Genomic DNA, 18,414 nt, shown 5'->3' with positions numbered 1-18,414 from the left:
AATCGATTACTCGAGAGAAAATAATCGACAGATTAATAGACAATGACAATAATCGTTAGCTGTTGACAGAAAAAAAAGAGTTTTACACAGGTTTGGAAAAATGACTGTCATTTCCTTTCAAAAATATACATAGCCTGCTGTCAGCTAGCATAGTTGACAGTTTATCCTTGAGCAAAAAAACATCTAGTGGATGGGAATAAGCTCGGCATAATGCATGAGCATTTGATGGTTTCTACAGTTAACTCTAAAGGAGAAGTGGGAGGCGAGATTCTGAGCATTTCTCCCTTTTATCTCCTTCACAGGTGTCAAAATGGAAGAGAGCCTCCCTCCTGGCACCAGCTTGAAATGCACAATCTGTAACTACACGGCAGATTCTCTTATTACATTCCAGCATCACATCATGTCTCACCTGTCACAGGCGGCCTTCAGATGCAATCACTGCCATATCAGCTTCCAGAGCCACAGGGAACTCTTACAGCATCAGGACTTACATGGGCACGGCAGCAAACTTCACAGGGAAGGCGACGGCACCGAGCATTCCCCCAGGGGGCCTGAGGAAAGCCTCCAGCAGCAGCAGCAGCAGCAGCAGGCCCGCGCTGAGCTGGCCAACAGGAAGGATGCTCTGCTGGGAAGTCCCAAAGGTGCCCTCAACAAGGAGACCAGCACAGACGGAGAGGCTGACAAGGCTGAGAAGAAGCCCATGCTGTCTGTTCAGAAGGGAGAGGCCCACCCAGGCAGCAAAGCCAGTTTTTCTTACACTAGGATCAAGTCTGAGCCCTCCAGCCCCCGGCTGGCCTCCTCCCCTGTGCAGCATAACATGCCTACATTTCCCATGGGCCCCTTCTTGTCTCAGTTTGCTTTCTCCCAAGACATTTCAGTAGTCCCGCAGGCTTCTGAGATTCTGGCTAAAATGTCAGAGCTAGTTCACCGGCGGCTGCGCCATGGAGGAAACAGCTACCCCCCTGTCATCTACAGTCCTCTAATGCCCAAAGGGGCCACCTGTTTCGAATGCAATATCACCTTCAGCAACCTGGACAACTATTTGGTCCACAAAAAGCACTACTGTAACAGCCGCTGGCAACACATGGCAAAGTCGCCTGACTTCTCCGCCCTCTCAGATAAGGTTCCTGAGGCGGTGAGCCCCAACAGTGGTCACAGTTCTGTTAGCATGCTGACCAGCTGCCACCCCACAGAGGGCGACAACCACCTCATGCAGTCTGCCTGTCTGAGCTCCAATGTGTTGGACATGATCAATGCTGGGGCTAAAGGGCCTGATAAGGATCTAGCAGCACAGGTGAAGAAGGTCTCTACCCCAACTGGGGCTGAGGAGAGGCTGAATGGCAAGCAGATGGAGGGAAAAAGCCCCAGTACGGGTTTGGTGGAAAGTGACAACGACCCAAACAAGACAACCTGCGAGGCCTGCAATATCACCTTCAGTCGTCATGAGACCTACATGGTCCACAAGCAGTACTACTGTGCCACCCGTCACGACCCACCAATGAAACGCATGTCCAGCAACAAGGTACCCTCCATGCAGAGAACCATAAGGGCCCGCAAGCGTAGGAAGATGTATGAGATGTGTCTCCCTGACCAGGACCACCAGAGGCCCCCTATGGGTCAGCCAGGTTTCCTCGGAGTTCCTCCTATGAACCCTTGTACATCCCAGGAAGCTGTAGAGAGCCTAGCAGACCGCTTCCACCCACGCTGTGACATCTTCCCTGGTATGGTACCCAAACACCTGGAGGCCTCTCTGACTGTCACTAAACCTATTCTAGCTCCCAAATGCAGTACAGTGGAGCAGCAGGAGCTGGACGCTCCCATTGATCTCAGCAAAAAGTGTTCGCCAGCCTCTGACAAAACATGTAGCTCCCCTAAAAGACTGTTGGACTATCACGAATGTGCAGTGTGCAAGATAAGTTTTAACAAAGTGGAGAACTACCTGGCGCACAAACAGAACTTTTGCCCTGCAACAGCCGCCGCTGCCGCCGCTCAACAACAGCCACCACAGCAGCAACAACACAACGAGACTGGCGGACTGGAGCCGACCATGTTCCCAGATGTGAAGAGTGAAGGCAATAACAACCTCGATGACGCCTACGATAAGAGCCCAGGCAAATGTGAGAAGAATGGCAATGGGAAGGTGATGGTGCAGAATGGAGGCATGTTCCCCCCTCACCTGGGCACTCTGCCGGGACTCAAGCCTTTTGCTGAGCCCCAGCTCATCCCATCAAAAGATGAGAACAAGAATATGTTTCTGCCCCATTGCCTTTATCCCGGAGCAATAAAGAAGGCGAAAGGTCCCGAGCAAATATCGCCGTATTTTGGGATAAAGCCAACCGATTATGTGACCGGGGGACCAGTGATGCAGGGCGAGGCCAGCGAACAGGAGCAGAGCATTAATGGGGGAGGAGGCGCAGGAGGAGAGACAGGAACAAGCAGAGAGCAGGCCCAGCAGCCTGCTGCTAATGGCTGCCCCCACCCTGGCAAAGAGCCCCTTCCCCTACTGCCCAAAAACCGGGGCATGGTCATCGTCAACGGGGGACACAAGCCCGAGGAGCGTTCAGGCACAGCTCCACCGCAGCAGGAGAATCAGCCCCAGCCAGACGGCCAGCCTCCCAATCCCTCACCTACGTGGGCCACCGAGAACCAGGGCGACTCCAACGAGAACATGTCGCCTTCCTCCAAGTCTCCAAACGAGGAAGCGCCACCCACGGCCAACAAAGGCGTGAACAGCTCTGGAAGTGGCAAGTACTGCCGCCTCTGTGATATCCAGTTCAACAACTTGTCAAACTTTATTACCCATAAGAAGTTTTACTGTTCATCACATGCTGCAGAGCATGTAAAATAAGTTGAGAAGAATAAGACATGTTCTTGTTCTCCCTCCCACAACTCCCTCCTTCCCCCCGCCCCAAAAAAACGTTTACCCCTTTTTTCTCCTTTGTTTTGGTACACTGTTGTGTCTGGGATAGTGCATCACGCAGTGCTAAATGCTGCTTGTGGACAATCAAGAGAAGCTTCTTCTTTCATCGTTTTAAGACTGAAAAATGCAAAACCATTGGTTTAAAAAGAAAATGAAAAGAAAAAAAGGAATCAAGAATAATATTGGTGCCACTTTCACGTTAATTTATTTTACAATCAGTATTAATAGGAGTAGTGATCTTAATTTAAATTCAAAATGAAATTTATATCAGAGTTGTTTGTAATGTTATTGTATAGTCATTCTTGTGTAGCACACATATTGTTTACACTGTAGTGTAGGCTCAATGAAACAAATAGACAATACAAAAATGAGATGCATTTTAGACACAAAAATAGCTACTGAGGCACTTGTGTATTCTTATTTGCTGTACCAGTTTCTGTATATGCCCACAATGTCACTTGCAGATTGCTACTAATGACTTGTTTGCCTTAAAAAAAAGAAAAGAAATCACCATTTGGGGGTGATAACCAGGCACAACCCTGCATCTCACATTTTGGCATATACACATGGCTTTGCATACATATGTGGCTGTTTGTCCCTGTCTCTTTTCTTCAACTCAGATGTGGATGTTTTCATGAGGATGGCAGCATTCTTGTATAGTACTCGTATTTCTGTTTGATGATACACTTTGGTCTCCCTTTTTGAAATTTGCTCTCAATGCAATACTTTGTAAATGAGGGAACATTACTGATAGCAGTATTATGAAATGGGGACTGTGCATATAATTATTTGTAACCCCATAGGGAAAAAAAAGAAGTTGTACAAGAATTACGTTTATTGCTGATGAACAAGATGGGTGGGAGGTCAGTGGGGATACTGATGTAAAATGATCATTCCAATGTCCTGATTATGGGAGAAAATGTTTTCTTAAAACGTTGTTGCTATGCATGTATATGGATGGAATTAAATTCCAGATCTGTTGGAAATTTTTATTTTGATGTGGTGTCATAATTAAACTTAAATCCTCAGGATAAACCAATGCTGTCTGGTCTTTCTTTCACACTACTGTGAACCCATCAAAACAGTTCATGCTCGCCACAAAAAAAATGATGATGGATTTACAAAAATACAAAATTAGCTTTGCAGGCCAGACTCATCTGATTGCAAATTATAAAATGAATCAAATCGACACAAGCCCAAAGATAGACGTCTACTTTGGGTTGTAATGTAACTCAATTATATGCAAGTAACAAAATGACTGAAGCTGACGCAACAGAGAGAGAGAGGAACTCAATGTACCTTTCCCTGTGGCTATAACAAGGCAGAATATTAAGACAGAACTGAATGAAAGAAAAAAAAAAAAAAAAAAAAAAAAAGCATCAGGTTGAGCAGTGACGTGTGTGGCCTTTACATTGATAAGGAGTAATGTGTTAATGTATTTCTTAGGCCAATCGGGTACAGAGACTGAAATAACAACTTGAAAGATAAGATTTTCTGAATCTAAGACAGCAAATATGTCATCACACTGAATACCCTCCAGTTATTTTCAATTTAAAAGCTCCCAATGAAGCAGAGCTAGGCAAAAAATATGTTCACTAATTGACTTCTTGATGAACCTTTACCAGACATGTACACTATCTCCACAGATTGCTGCAGGGAAAGGTAAAAAGATAACTTGAATATTTAAAACCTATTCAGTGATTACCCTGTCCATGTCTGGGGTACTGTTACACGTTGGCCGAGGGTCACTCGCTCTGCTGTTTGGCTTGTCGTTGGTTGACTAGCTTCCTCAGGTGCTGGCTGATGGCAGATGGCTTGTTGTAGATCATTCGCCGGTCTGCTCCTTTTATGTGAATGTGATTGGCTGATGAGTAGGACTCCTCCAGAAACGTCTTTTGAAGCTTAGCTACCATCTGGTGCAGGGAAAAGATGATTTATTATGGATTTTATACAACCGTTGGTACAGTATTGTCCTGTCACTGTACAAGAGTTAATAATGCATCACGGAGGTGTGCAGCTACATAGAAGCCCCTCACCTGGTTTAGATGTTGTGGTATTTGCTGGTCAAAGGAATCCCCGGTGATCACACTCACCGACGTCCGGCTGGAGAGCGGCTTAAACTGTGTGATGTCCCTTTGAAAACGAAAGCATTTCAATGTTAATGTTTTATATTTCAATGTTCATCTTTAATTCCACATTAAACATGCCAATCGCAAACCCATCCAGAAAAAAAAAAATGACAAAAAGCGTTAACATACCTTACTTGAGCTGCACTTTCATTCAAAAAGTAATGCTCATCCACAGCACTGCTCTGGTGGGCAGGGTTACTTAGTAGGTATTTCTATAAGGGACAGAGAGATAGAGAAGTCTAAAATGAACACATCATTTATTTATTTATTTAGGTTCACAAGACACTACTTACATTACCTTCAGAGGCAAGAGAAAGCAAAATGAGAGCAAGCCAATACACACAAGTGGGCGATCTGAAAATATTAGATTGTGATCAATCTTGAAGGCATCCACTATCTACTTGTATTTTTTTTAATCAAGGTATATTATCATTTTCCACAACCTATTTTTTAGGCAAATTAGAGAGATTGGGCTATTTAATGTCCTCTTACTTCTTTTTCCAAACTTTACATAACCTCATTGACTAAGGCAGTGTTTCTTAAATGGGGTTACACATGTATTTGAAAAAGGTTTTAGAACTACTTGACTAGGGCATCTGCGCTACATGAACAAACCAATGGAGTGATGTAGCCAACTCAGTTGTAGAGTTGTAGCTAGATAGGTAAAGATGAGGAGCTTCTGGCAAAAATAACTCAACATCAGTTGTATGGGAATGGTTTTGATAGGCAGTGGTAGATATTTCCCAAGCCAAAGTTATCTGTAAACTTTGTCAAGCAACAGTGGGCTCTTCTGGAGGTTATACAAAAGACCTATTCAACCAGCGTAAAGGACAATTCCGGCACAAAATAAACCTAGGGGGTTAATAACATATGTGTATTTAGTCAAACGTTCTCTGGGATGTTTTCATGCTAATCGAATGTGTCTGTAGCTTAAAACTAGCTACCGCAAACCGGTGTTTAGCTGCTAACGCTAGGTTTCGGTGCAGAGGGTAAATCACTATTTTACACCACTAACAAGGCTCAAAATAGCACCACACTTCCACGGTAGCATAATGAGGGTCCCTACATGTAAACCGAAGCATTGAGAACTTTGTAAGTGTACAGACAGTTTTTTAAAAAGATAGATTATGAAGACAGTAGCGGCCGCCATCTTGGATAACAGTCATGACCAGTCGAATCACGAACGCTGTGTTTGAGCTACATTACTGGTTACTGGTTGCACAGCGTTCGTCCTTCAACTGAAGGACGAAGATGGCGGCCGCATGTAAACATTAACGTTACTATCTTTATAATAACCGTGGAACCGGGTTTCGGTAGCCAACCTTATTCAAAACTACATGGGATTTCAAATGCTCGTGAGAACCTCTGAACGGCGGTATGAGTTGCCATTGTGAGACTTATTTGCCAGTTTGGGATTGTCCGAGCAAAGTGCACAAATACAAATGATCTGTGATATGTGATGGGTGGAATTGTTCCTAAACATATTGTAATTTGTATTTGTGCAAATACAGTAAAAGTGATTACATTTTTTGAACTTACCAAACTGTTCTAGGTTTTCTATTATTTGCCTTTACCCACTTAGTTATTTTATACACATTAATGTTGATTATTTATCACACATTCAAAGGCAATGGATTTCTGGATACATAATGAAAAACAAATTCAGAGCAATCCATGGATAGTTATTTGAATAATCCCAATGAAAGATTTGTTGTTTTTTAACATTTTTACGATTATTTATTACATTACAACTTTTAACCTCTCTCCCGACATCTGTTGCACTACACGAGCCAATACTATATGACACTATATGACAGTATCACATGCACAGAACAATGGTACCCCTAGCAAAGCCATGAGACATATACGTTAATACAAAAACAAATACGATTTGCACCTTTTGCTATCAGCTTCCAAGACGTGCCTCAGTCCTTTCCCCTTCTGGGGTTCACCACTTATTTGAATGTAGGTATCCTGTCCCGCATTTTCCCTCTGCAGAAGCTTCTTCTCTGTTTTCATTTCTTTTTTTTAAATAAATGGGTCAAATGGTTCCCAGGGTTTCTCATACACCCCCAATTAGTTTTTTTTTTTTTAAATGAAATATTTGTTTAGTAACTCTAGTAAGGAAGTTTCGGTGCCGTTAACGTGGCAGCAAATAATTCGGCCCCAGTTCAATTAAGCAGTGGTTACAAAACAAGCCCTTGAGAAACGGACTGCAAGCTCTATTGAGTCCTGTGAGTGTGTGTGCATGCATGTTATAACCTTCGCTAGCCTTGTCTAAAAAAAAAAACTTTCCCTTGTCCTTGGAGAATTCAAGCACAATGATGTCCTTATCTCCTTGGCAACAACTGTGATACTTGAAAAGCTGAAATACTATAGGTCCCTCATCACTGCTGCCATCGAATGGTGGGTGGCTGGCAGTGAGAACAAGGCGTCTTAACGAAAGGTTCGCATTCATCCCGAGGCAGGCGCTGCCGCTGCCGCATCACACACACACACACACACACACACACACACACACACACACACACACACACACACACACACACACACACACACACACACACACACACACACACACACACACACACACACACACACACACACACACACACACACACACACACACAGCTGCAGCTAACATGTAGTGCTCCATGAACGTCAGAGATGTCATTATGTGTTCACAGAACACAACAACAAATCTATTTGAAGAAGGACAGAGTGGGTTTGACTATTGGCGCTTTCACAAAATATTAACACAATGAGAGTTTTGAGAAATAATCACCAATAATGTGGATACAAGGACTCAGTGGGTAAAGGCAAATAATAACATAGCTGCAACAGTCTGGTAGGTTCAGAAAAGTGCATCACTTTACTGTAATGCAAAGCCTTTAAAACCAGGAAAGACAACATGTGTCATATCACGATATTAAAAAATTTAAGAAGATATCTGGCCTCATATATTGACCAGCTCTAGTTTAAATGTGTAATGAAATGTGTAACATATTTAATAGATTTAAAAAAATATTGAGGTATAAGCAACAAACAGACCAGAGGGTACATAAAATGTGGGTAGAACAGGTCTATATAACCTAATGTATTAGTTTCTGTTACTTTCTTTGATAACTTTGTATAAATGGTGGTAATTAATGTAATAAGGGTAGGTGTAATAAGCTTAGGCTTCTTCTGTTTACTTTCTTGTATATCCTTCTGTTCTGATTTTGTTTTTGTTGATTTTATTGCAAGAAAAAGCATTCATGTTGTTTATCTGTGTTTTAAGCCCCCAACGTCGTCTTCCAGGCAGCGCTCCCTGGAAGGCACTAGGATTAGGCAATGGTTATGGTTAGGGTTAGGTGTCTTGAAGTCAACGGTCGCAGCGCTGCCTGGAAGGAGACGTTGGGGGCTTAAAACACCATTGAGCATTAATGTTTTGTTTATTTATCGTTTATTACCAGCGTATCGAATGTTGTACGTTACAAATGACCGAAACACAATAAACCAAACTAAATGCAACAAACAGCTACTGAATTAGATTTCCTGCAATAATCTCTCTTTCACTATGTCCCTAATGCACCCAACATGTGTTTGTTTCCCTGCTATAATAAGGTGTCACTCTATACAGAGCATTGTCCCATGTTACCAAAGATATTGGTAGTTGTTCATCACCAGAATCCATTACTACTACTCTCTGCCCAAGATGTTTTCCATAGCAAGTAAAGAAAAAAATGACTACAGGACTTCATGACAGGCAGATCACCTGAGTATGGACAAGTGCAAAATAAAAATAAAAAATCTTTGTCTGCAATGCACAGCTCATATTAACAGCCTTTTTCCCTCACTGACTGTATGACCTGTCAAAAGGCTGACTTTACAATATAGCAGGCGTCAGAAGATACAGTGCAATTGCAGCGTCATGTCAGCTCCAGGAAAAGGTTCAATTTTCATTTGTTTTAAAATGACGCCTGGCATCATATCATGCCAAATTCAAAGTCTCTGACGATACAGAGGCAAACGCCTCTACAATCATCATCCAGTCGTATCTCTGCTGAAGAGGGGACGTGATTATTCTCGCACTAGCACCATCCTGTGGCTGTGTAGCAAAGATGGGATGAGTTTGTTTCAAATGCCTGAGACATATCACTTTTTCCTTTATATCCTAAATTACATTAACGAAAGCCCAGAAATTGTCTGAGCAGAATTAAATTAGTGCTGCAACTAACAAATATTTTCATTGTTGGTTAAAATGTCTTGTTTTGTGAAAGATATTCAGTTAACTGTCACAGAGTGAAGAAACTAGAAAATATTCACATTTAAGAAGCTGGAATCAGAGATGGTTTTTCTTTTTCTTCATAAAATTGACTCAAACCAATTAATTAAAAACTTTAAAAAAAAATAACTTTTCTTCAGCTTTTTCTTTTTAAACACACAAATGTATGTCACAGCCTTTGTGGCATATTTCATTGTAGTGTGTGTGTGTGTGTGTGTGTGTGTGTGTGTGTGTGTGTGTGCGAGTGCGTGCGTGCGTGTGTCTGACCTGGCGCTGGATGACCTCCTCTGAGACATTTTCGCCTTTAATAGTCGGTTCAATCACCCCGAGGATGATCAGCATGCGGCTCAGCCCTGTAGCCGCTGAAAACTGCCTGGTTTGGAGCGAGGGCAACAGCTTACCATACCTGAAAACACACACACACACACACACACCTATATTATGCTCATTTTCAGGTACGTATTTGTATTTTTGTTTCTACTAGAAACTGTTTTACTTTAATGTTCACAAAACACATTTTATTTTCTCATACTGTCTGTCTGAATATACATGTATTCACCCTCTTTCTGAAACGCTCCATTTTAGCGCCCGTCTCTTTAAGCCCAGTTGTGACATCACAACCGTGTGAAAGCCTTCACGGCTTGTTTAAAGGCACCGTTTCTGAATACATGCCGTTTGCATTTCTCAGCGGATTGAGCGTTTGATACTTTCACAGTATTTACAGACATAGCACCTCGTCCTGCTTTATAGTCAAGAAATATACGGTATATAAATAAAGATTTTGCAATATGGGACCTTTAAACCTGCATCAGTTGAACAGAAGAAGCTAAATATAGCATTATAAAATGTGCTGTTTCCCCTAGGATTTTTTCCAGGCGGGACGGTGATCGTAAAAATAGGGGCAAGGATGCGCGACTTGGCCTACATTTAACGCGTAACGTATGCGGACCGTTAGTAGAGCGTATATGTATGTTTTAACTGGCTACACCTGCTGCGCACACACGCCGTAGGATTGTGTGAGTCACAGGCGAGACGGAGAGCTTTCCCTCTGGGATTGTTTTTGCCAGTTTATTTTTGGGAGGGCGGCCCAAAACAATGGTAGGGGAAACACTGGTTCTATTTGATGTGTTAGCAAATGATTGCCTATTTACACATATAGCAGACATGGAGTAACCATTAATAAGTAAGCATTCATTTGGAGTCCAGTTTGTGTTTTACCAACTGTGCTATGAGCTCTTTTCTGTGTTCACCATTTAGATCTTCAGCTTGCTAAATGCTTCACTATGTTCACCTGCTGGTAAATAGCTACTGTATGTTTGTTTGTGGCAGAGTACAGTTAAGTCAGTTTATCAGAGCTCTTTCACTGGAAACAGCCACCTGCTACTGTTAGAAAAAAGATGAAAAGAGACAGTGGGCAGTAAATCCAAATCAATCACCATGCTAAAAGAAAAATATGCTGAAAGGCGCCAAAGAGCTGAGGGAGACTGCAAACGTTCATCACTTCCAGCGACGCGTTGCAAATAACGCTAGTCATTTGATTAGTAAGTCTCTATCATAGGTTTTCCCAATACTATTTTAAGTACTTGGATCTTTAAACATAAAATCAAGTTATTCTTAGTTTCTGCTGCTCAACAACATGCTAAAGTTCCAAAATGGCTCAATTACAACAACAAGGGGGATTTCATGATCACAATAAAACACACACTCTCCACAGCGCTGCCGAAGAAGGTCTGGCCTTTCTACACAACATTCCTTGATGGGCGCTGGCTTATTGGCATTTCTTTAAGCCAATCACAATTGTCTTGGGCGGTGCTAAGCTCCAGACGCAGCGATGCTGGCTCTGCTAAATAGTCTCGCGAAATAACTTGTTTTGGTGGAACGTTTGCATCCCGCAAAAGTTAACTGTTGATACAATACAGTAACGTGAACTATTTAAATTAGCTGGTTAAACGTGATTTACTCTTACCAGTGTATCACCATGTGTGTATTTTGTCCATAGCTAATCCCTGCCAATAGGTCCCAAATTGTCCCAGTTAGAGAGGAAATGCCGTAAACATATTCTTTGTAAATCTTTACAATCATTCCCCGAAAGAACCAAGCAGGCCTGCCTTGTTGCACCATCCAAATCTTCTTTAAAACTTGCCATTCTCAGCGTGTAACGTTGCTCTGAGGTTTCGGTTAATGTTGCTCGATCCGACCGGAGTTTAAAGTTAACTCAAAGAAAGCAGAAAGTCAAGGACATCCGGTGGCACCGGAACTTTCCAGTAAATGAACCGTCGTAGATATAGACTTCAATAACAGTGACTCAAGCAAAGTCATACAATTCCTACCGTCTTTTTCAACCCTAAAATCTCACACTTTCTCTTCAAAATCATTTGCCTGGGGAATGAGAAATACTCCTTTTCCTGGCAGATGAGAGGAGAAGAAGAGTTGTGGGATTTTGTAACTCAGGAGGCCCAATCGGTCTCGGCTCACTGGTGCTCTGAATTGGCTGGTCTCAGCCTGTGGAGCCCAATCAATAGTGGCGTGCGCCTGCTGCCGCCTGCTGCCGCCATCGCCGCGCTGCGCAGCCTGCCCCCTACACGCAGCCAACCTGCACCGGGGAACACTCGTCCCTGTTTTAGTCTCCTGATCTGGGCCACACTTAGCTCCGTGCCCCTGTGTCCTATCACTTTCTCTCTGCTATATTCAATCCTACAGTACATTTCAATACCTGATGAATAACTATGAATCACCTTATCAACTTCAAAATATCAACTTTTATACTACAGCAAACCAACAAATAACTTATTTTACCTTTTACCTTTGACCATTGAAACTGGACGATAAGTTAATATAAAAGAACAGAAGCCGATATGGCCAATGTGTTGTTTAAAATATGAGAAAATTAGTTCCATTTTGTTCTCTACTGTCCATTTTATTGTGAACAGCGTGATGCCTTGTTTTAGTAACAAAACTGATTTTGTAAACATGGAGGACGCTCTGATTAAGACAGAGATGGCTGTTCACATGTGAATCATATGAAATAGACAGTTACAGTACAGGCCAAAAGTTTGGACACACCTTCTCATTCAATGCGTTTCCTTTTTATTTTCACGACTATTTACATTGTAGATTCTCACTGAAGGCATCAAAACTATGAATGAACACATATGGAATTATGTACTTAACAAAAAAGTGTGAAATAACTGAAAACATGTCTTATATTTTAGATTCCTCAAAGTAGTCACCCTTTGCTTTTTTTTATTAATAAGGGAAAAACTTCCACTAATTAACCCTGACAAAGCACACCTGTGAAGGTAAAACCATTTCAGGTGACTACCTCATGAAGCTCATTGAGAGAACACCAAGGGTTTGCAGAGTTATCAAAAAAAGCAAAGGGTGGCTACTTTGAAGAATCTAAAATATAAGACATGTTTTCAGTTATTTCACACTTTTTTGTTAAGTACATAATTCCATATGTGTTCATTCATAGTTTTGATGCCTTCAGTGAGAATCTACAATGTAAATAGTCATGAAAATAAAGAAACACATTGAATGAGAAGGTGTGTCCAAACTTTTGGCCTGTACTGTATTTTAAAGGACAATTCCGACGCAAAGTGAACCTAGGGGTTAATTAAGTCTACTGCTAACTTACAACACTAAACCTGTATGGAAATGAGCACCTCTGCTGAAATGTTAAATTAGTTAACGATCATACGACACGAGACAACCACTCTCTCTCTCTCTCTCTCTCTCTCTCTGTGTGGTTAATGAACGCAGATATGTGCTGATTAGCTCTCGTAACGGGCCAGGTGGGTAGCGCTCTGCCATGAGTCTACAGTGGGGGAAATAAGTATTTGACCCCTTGCTGATTTTGCAGGTTTGCCCACTTACAAAGAATGCCAAAATCTACAATTGTAATCATATGTACATTCTAACAGTGAAAGACAGAATCCCAAAGAAAATTCCAGAAAATCACATCATATGAATTTATTAAAATTGATAACCATCTGATGAGGAAAAACAAGTATTTGACCCCCTGGACAAACAGCAAGCATTCTGGCTCCTACAAGCCAGTTAGTCTTTCTTTAAGACACAGCCCCAATCCGAACCAATTATCTACATCAAATACACCTGCCTCACCTCGTTACCTGTATAAAAGACACCTGTCAACACCCAAACAACCAGCATCCAACATCACCACCATGGGCAAGACCAAAGAGCTTTCTACGGACATCAGGGACAATATTGTTGATCTGCACAAGGCTGGGATGGGCTACAAGAGAATCGGAAAGCAACTTGAGAGAAAAGATCAACTGTCGGTGCAGTTATCAGGAAATGGAAGAAGCACCACACCACCGCCAACCTCCCTCGGTCTGGGCCTCCACACAAGATCTTGCCTCGTGGGGTGTCCCTGATCATGCGAACGGTGAGGAATCATCCCAAAACCACAAGGGGGGAACTGATGAATCAACTGAAGGCAGCTGGGACCACAGTTACAAAAAAAAACGGTTGGTAACACACTACGCCGTCATGGATTGAAATCTTGCAGCGCACGCAAGGTCCCCCTGCTCAAGAAGAAACATGTACAGGCCCGCATGAAGTTCGCCATTCACCACCTGGACGACTCAGAAGAGGCCTGGAAGAAGGTGATGTGGTCAGATGAGACCAAAATAGAACTTTTTGGCCTCAACTCAACTCGTCGTGTTTGGAGGGCAACGAACACCGAGTACAACCCAAAGAACACCATCCCCACCGTCAAGCATGGTGGTGGCAACATCATGCTTTGGGGGTGCTTTTCAGCCAAGGGGACGGGACAACTCCATCGTATTGAGGGGAGGATGGACGGGGCCATGTATCGTGGAATTCTGGACCAACATCTCCTTCCCTCAGTGAGAGAGCTGAAGATGGGTCGAGGATGGGTGTTTCAGCACGACAACGACCCTAAGCACACCGCCAAAGCAACAAAAGAGTGGCTGAAGAAGAAGCACATCAAGGTTCTGGAGTGGCCTAGCCAGTCTCCAGACCTGAATCCGATCTTTGGAGGGAGCTTAAAATTCGAGTTGCCAGGCGACAACCTCGGAACCTGAATGATTTGGAGGCTGTCTGCAGGGAGGAGTGGGCCAACATCCCTGCCGAAATGTGCACAAACCTTGTCACCAACTATAAAAACCGTTTGACATCTGTGCTGGCCAATAATGGCTTTTCTACAAAATATTAACATGCTGTTTGTCCAGGGGGTCAAATACTTGTTTTTCCTCATCAGATGGTTATCAATTTTAATAAATTCATATGATGTGATTTTCTGGAATTTTCTTTGGGATTCTGTCTTTCACTGTTAGAATGTACATATGATTAAAATTGTAGATTTTTGCATTCTTTGTAAGTGGGCAAACCTGCAAAATCAGCAAGGGGTCAAATACTTATTTCCCCCACTGTATGAAGCTAACGTCTGATTACTCCACACTGTCATTGTGATATTTTGTGATTACATTCTGAATCTGCCCCGTTCTGTCAGGTAAATACAGTATACAATGTCTTCCTCTGATGTAGAAGTAGCCTACACTGTTAGTCAGTAGTAGGCTATACAGTGGAGTTGCATATGAAGTGGTTTGGGGTCCCCTTCTATAAGTTATTTTGGGGTACAATTCGGTTTTGAAGAATTCTACAAGCAGCAATACCACAGGCCAAGCAATCGCCCGTTCCAAACGGGCACTGCACTAGTATTGGTGAAAGAGAGGGATATGACAACTGCTGCTCAGTGGCCAGCAGATCAGATTGTGGTTGTACTGGGCATCGTCTAGGTATGAATGTAACTGTGTGAATGTGAGGCATTATGGAACCCACGCAACTTCTAGGCAAGACCCGCCCTTCAATAGCATTCACACGCTACTATTGGCCAGGCGTCCATGCTTACGCTAGGTAATGTAACCCGATTTGTTCAGGTCCTATCCTAACCCCAACCAATCGGTCTGCTTTAGGGCGGGACATACCTAGTTACCAAGTTACGTGGGATCCATAATAACATGTGACAAGTCGTTGCAAATGAGAATTTGTTCTCAATCGACTTACCTGAATAAATAATAGTTAAAAAAATAATTATAAAATTCATAATTATAATAATTCCCACCCCCAATGACAACCAGAGTCATAACTGTGGACGTTGTGGTTATGTGGTGTAACCATTAGGCAACCGGAGCACCCCAACTTTGCTGCTACCTTAGCATGGCTGCAGACTCTTGTCACTTGATAAATGTCTTAATCGACTGATCATTTATCATAATTGTCATTGATGCATTTTTCATTCAATTGACTATTCACTATAGAGCTAAAACTTACTAATTAATTGAGTCTAGGGCTGGGACAATATGCTTTTGTCCTGATTAATATCTTTCACGGGTGCCGATTCGATTTGTATTGCGGTTTTCATTTTTTGCGATTCTAGTAGTATAAAAAAACTAATTGTTTTCTAAGAATTGATGTCAAAATACTTTTACTGGTTTATAAATCACTAAACGGTTTAGGGCCAAAATACATTTCTGATCTGCTACTACATTATGACCCACCCAGACCTCTCAGGTCGTCTGGGACAGGTCTACTTGTTGTCCCCAGAGTCAGAACTAAACAGGGGGAAGCAGCATTCAGTTTTTATGCTCCACATATCTGGAACAAACTCCCAGAAACCTGTAGGTCCGCTGCAACTCTCAGTTCTTTTAAATCTAAGCTAAAGACCTATCTTTTTGATGTTGCTTTTCTTTAAATAATCTATTTTATTAACTTTAATTTCTTATACTGCACTGTAACTTTTATTATTATACTGCACTATCAATTTTATTCTTGTCTTTTAATGTTTTTAATTTGTTTATTATTGTTTTTTAATTGTTTTCTAACTGCTCTTTAATGTTTTATGTAAAGCACTTTGAATTGCCCTGTTGCTGAGATGTGCTATATAAATAAAGCTGCCTTGCCTTGCCTTGCCTAAGAAGAATGTACATCACACGTCAGTCTGACATTTATTTTTTCCCCACCCCTACTTGAGTTGTAACAGTATCTCGTCACAGCACAAGCCAGTAGTGCAGTATATTGCATTTTAACAAGCAGATTGCAGCGCTGCTTCACTGCCATTATACGGATCATATCAAACTTACATCATAAACATGCACTTCAGTTGTAAAATAACCCATTTCACCTGATGTTGATATGACATGTTGCTACCTAGAATTGTAGCTTGAAATATCAAGCTCTGCTCCGGCAAAGCAAGTCAACTGGTCAGATAATGCTGATATGAACAGCAGAGAATGGTTGTTCAACTGCTACAAATGGCTGTGTAAAGAAACATATCTGCCATATTCGGTCCCTACAGGTCAATAATAGATACACGCAAAAAGGGGGCACAGAAACAAGTCGACTGTTCTCATTTTCAGTCTTCGGTAGACAGAGAAAACTTTTCAAATCAGACCTCCGCAGAGTGACATTTTGACATTTTCATCTTCCTTGCCACAGTTTTCCCCCCGAAGTCATTCTGGCACCACAATTTAGAACTGACTCTTCGACCTGGCTCTTAAGGGACTTCTCAGTCTCTGCACATTTTCCACCTGTCATCCTCTTCCTACCCCTCGATACCAAAAATAAAAAGGGATAAAAAAAATAAATTAAAAAAACTATTTCGCTATCAGCCCCCTAGTTCGAATCTGGTCAAATCGTTCCTGGGTCTGGCATTGAACATTATTTCAAGGATTCTCCAGCCACCTGTCCTATTCCCTCCTCTTTTTTCCATTTTTAATTCTGCCCCGGAGTGAGGATTATGCGAAGCAAGGCATGCGTGTCAAAGGGAAATTTAGTGGGTAAAGACAGCCAAGATTGGCGGGATGAATTAAACAGATAACAGGAGGAGACGAAGTGGGGGAACCATGTAGAGCAAAACGCCTCACCGATGTTGGTCATTTCAGAGGGGCTCTTTTTTTTTCTCCCCACAGGAGCGAGGAGGCAATATCTAAATTAATAAAGTGATGAAATGAGTTTGTGCCGTGGACTTTCTGCTGTTTGACTTTCCCATCTGGATTAGTGCAGGCTGAATGGACGCTCTGTTACTTTTGTTACAACTGCGCAATTCACTGTCGGAATTTGGCCCTGTAGTGATAAGGCTCCCCCCTCCTCCTCCTCATTACCATCTCATTTCATATGCAGGGCCTCTGTTACCTGAGAGCCTGCTCACACACAAAACACCAACTATTACACCAGCTTCTGCCAACTATTACAAGGAACAAGGAACATTTAAACACAGACTATTACATGAGGCTCAACTAACTATTACGCCAAAGGGACTTTATTTTTTATTTTTTTAAACGGGTTACTGCAAAGACTGAAGAGACTATCAGAAAAAAGGAGGGCATATGGACGTGGACTGGTACATGGTGAGGCCTCTAACTCTTACATAGCCAATTTGGCCCTATTTTAAAGAATACTGATCTTGACTGACATGTTGGATTCAAGATTCATCATAGCAAAAAAAAAAAGTCTTAATTGTGGTTCGACACAGACAAAACATTAATTCACATGGAGCATAGTGTCGCTTTGCCAGACCTTTCTCCACAGTGCTGCAGAGGATGGTCTGGCTAGTCCACACAGCATTCCGGGATAGGAGTAAAACGTGCTCTGGTTTATTGGCATTTCTTTAAACCAATAATCGATCATTTCGATAATTTAATCCTGTTGATAGGCCTACTTTCTCCTTAAAAACATTCTACCATGTGTGTAGTCACGTGACTTGGCCTGGACCAGTCGGACGCATGGAAAGCATAACGGAGGATAACTCACTATTTTGTAAATAAAAGGACTACAAAGGGAAATAAGTCTTGGAAGTTATTGAAGTTTTAGTATTTGTGTGTGATTTGTATCCTTAATTTAATGTCAACTAAACTAAACTACAGCAAAACACCTCAATGTGACAGTCACTGTAGACAGTCTAAGTGAGGAAGGAGTAACCTGTAACTATGCTTGTAATTACAAATCCAGCCTGGAACAGAGCCTTTCTTAACAGTACGTCATGTGGCTCGCTTCATATGTTTAAAAGGTCCAATGTGTGGGAATTTCTCCCATCTAGTGTTGAGATCATA

The 18,414-nt window shown here is 42.1% G+C and overlaps 2 protein-coding genes across 3 annotated transcripts in view; one reads left to right on the top strand and one right to left on the bottom strand.

The window, feature by feature from the left end:
- The window catches only part of zfpm2a (zinc finger protein, FOG family member 2a), a 137,851-nt gene extending 134,977 nt beyond the window's left edge, over positions 1–2,874 (top strand). The window contains exon 8 of the mRNA XM_028580069.1: positions 303–2,874. Within this exon, the coding sequence (XP_028435870.1) occupies positions 303–2,848 (2,546 nt within the window). The 3' untranslated portion in view covers positions 2,849–2,874. The remainder of the gene's footprint in view (positions 1–302) is intronic.
- si:dkey-122a22.2 (uncharacterized) overlaps positions 1–18,414 on the bottom strand; it is a 49,099-nt gene that overhangs the window by 4,392 nt on the left and 26,293 nt on the right. The window contains exons 8-11 of one of the 2 annotated variants that reach the window (XM_028580071.1): positions 9,584–9,722; positions 5,179–5,261; positions 4,957–5,053; positions 4,626–4,833 (exon numbers count right to left, since the gene is read on the bottom strand). In XM_028580071.1, the coding sequence (XP_028435872.1) occupies positions 4,666–4,833; positions 4,957–5,053; positions 5,179–5,261; positions 9,584–9,722 (487 nt within the window). In that variant the 3' untranslated portion in view covers positions 4,626–4,665. Of the gene's footprint in view, positions 1–3,102; positions 4,834–4,956; positions 5,054–5,178; positions 5,262–9,583; positions 9,723–18,414 lie in introns of those variants that run through there. The other variant, XM_028580070.1, reaches the window with a different exon arrangement.

This window comes from Perca flavescens, chromosome 6, assembly GCF_004354835.1.
Source record: "Perca flavescens isolate YP-PL-M2 chromosome 6, PFLA_1.0, whole genome shotgun sequence".
Classification (NCBI taxonomy): Eukaryota; Metazoa; Chordata; class Actinopteri; order Perciformes; family Percidae; genus Perca; species Perca flavescens.
The sequence above is the reverse complement of the archived record's forward strand: the minus strand, read 5'-3'. Positions and strand labels throughout refer to the sequence as shown.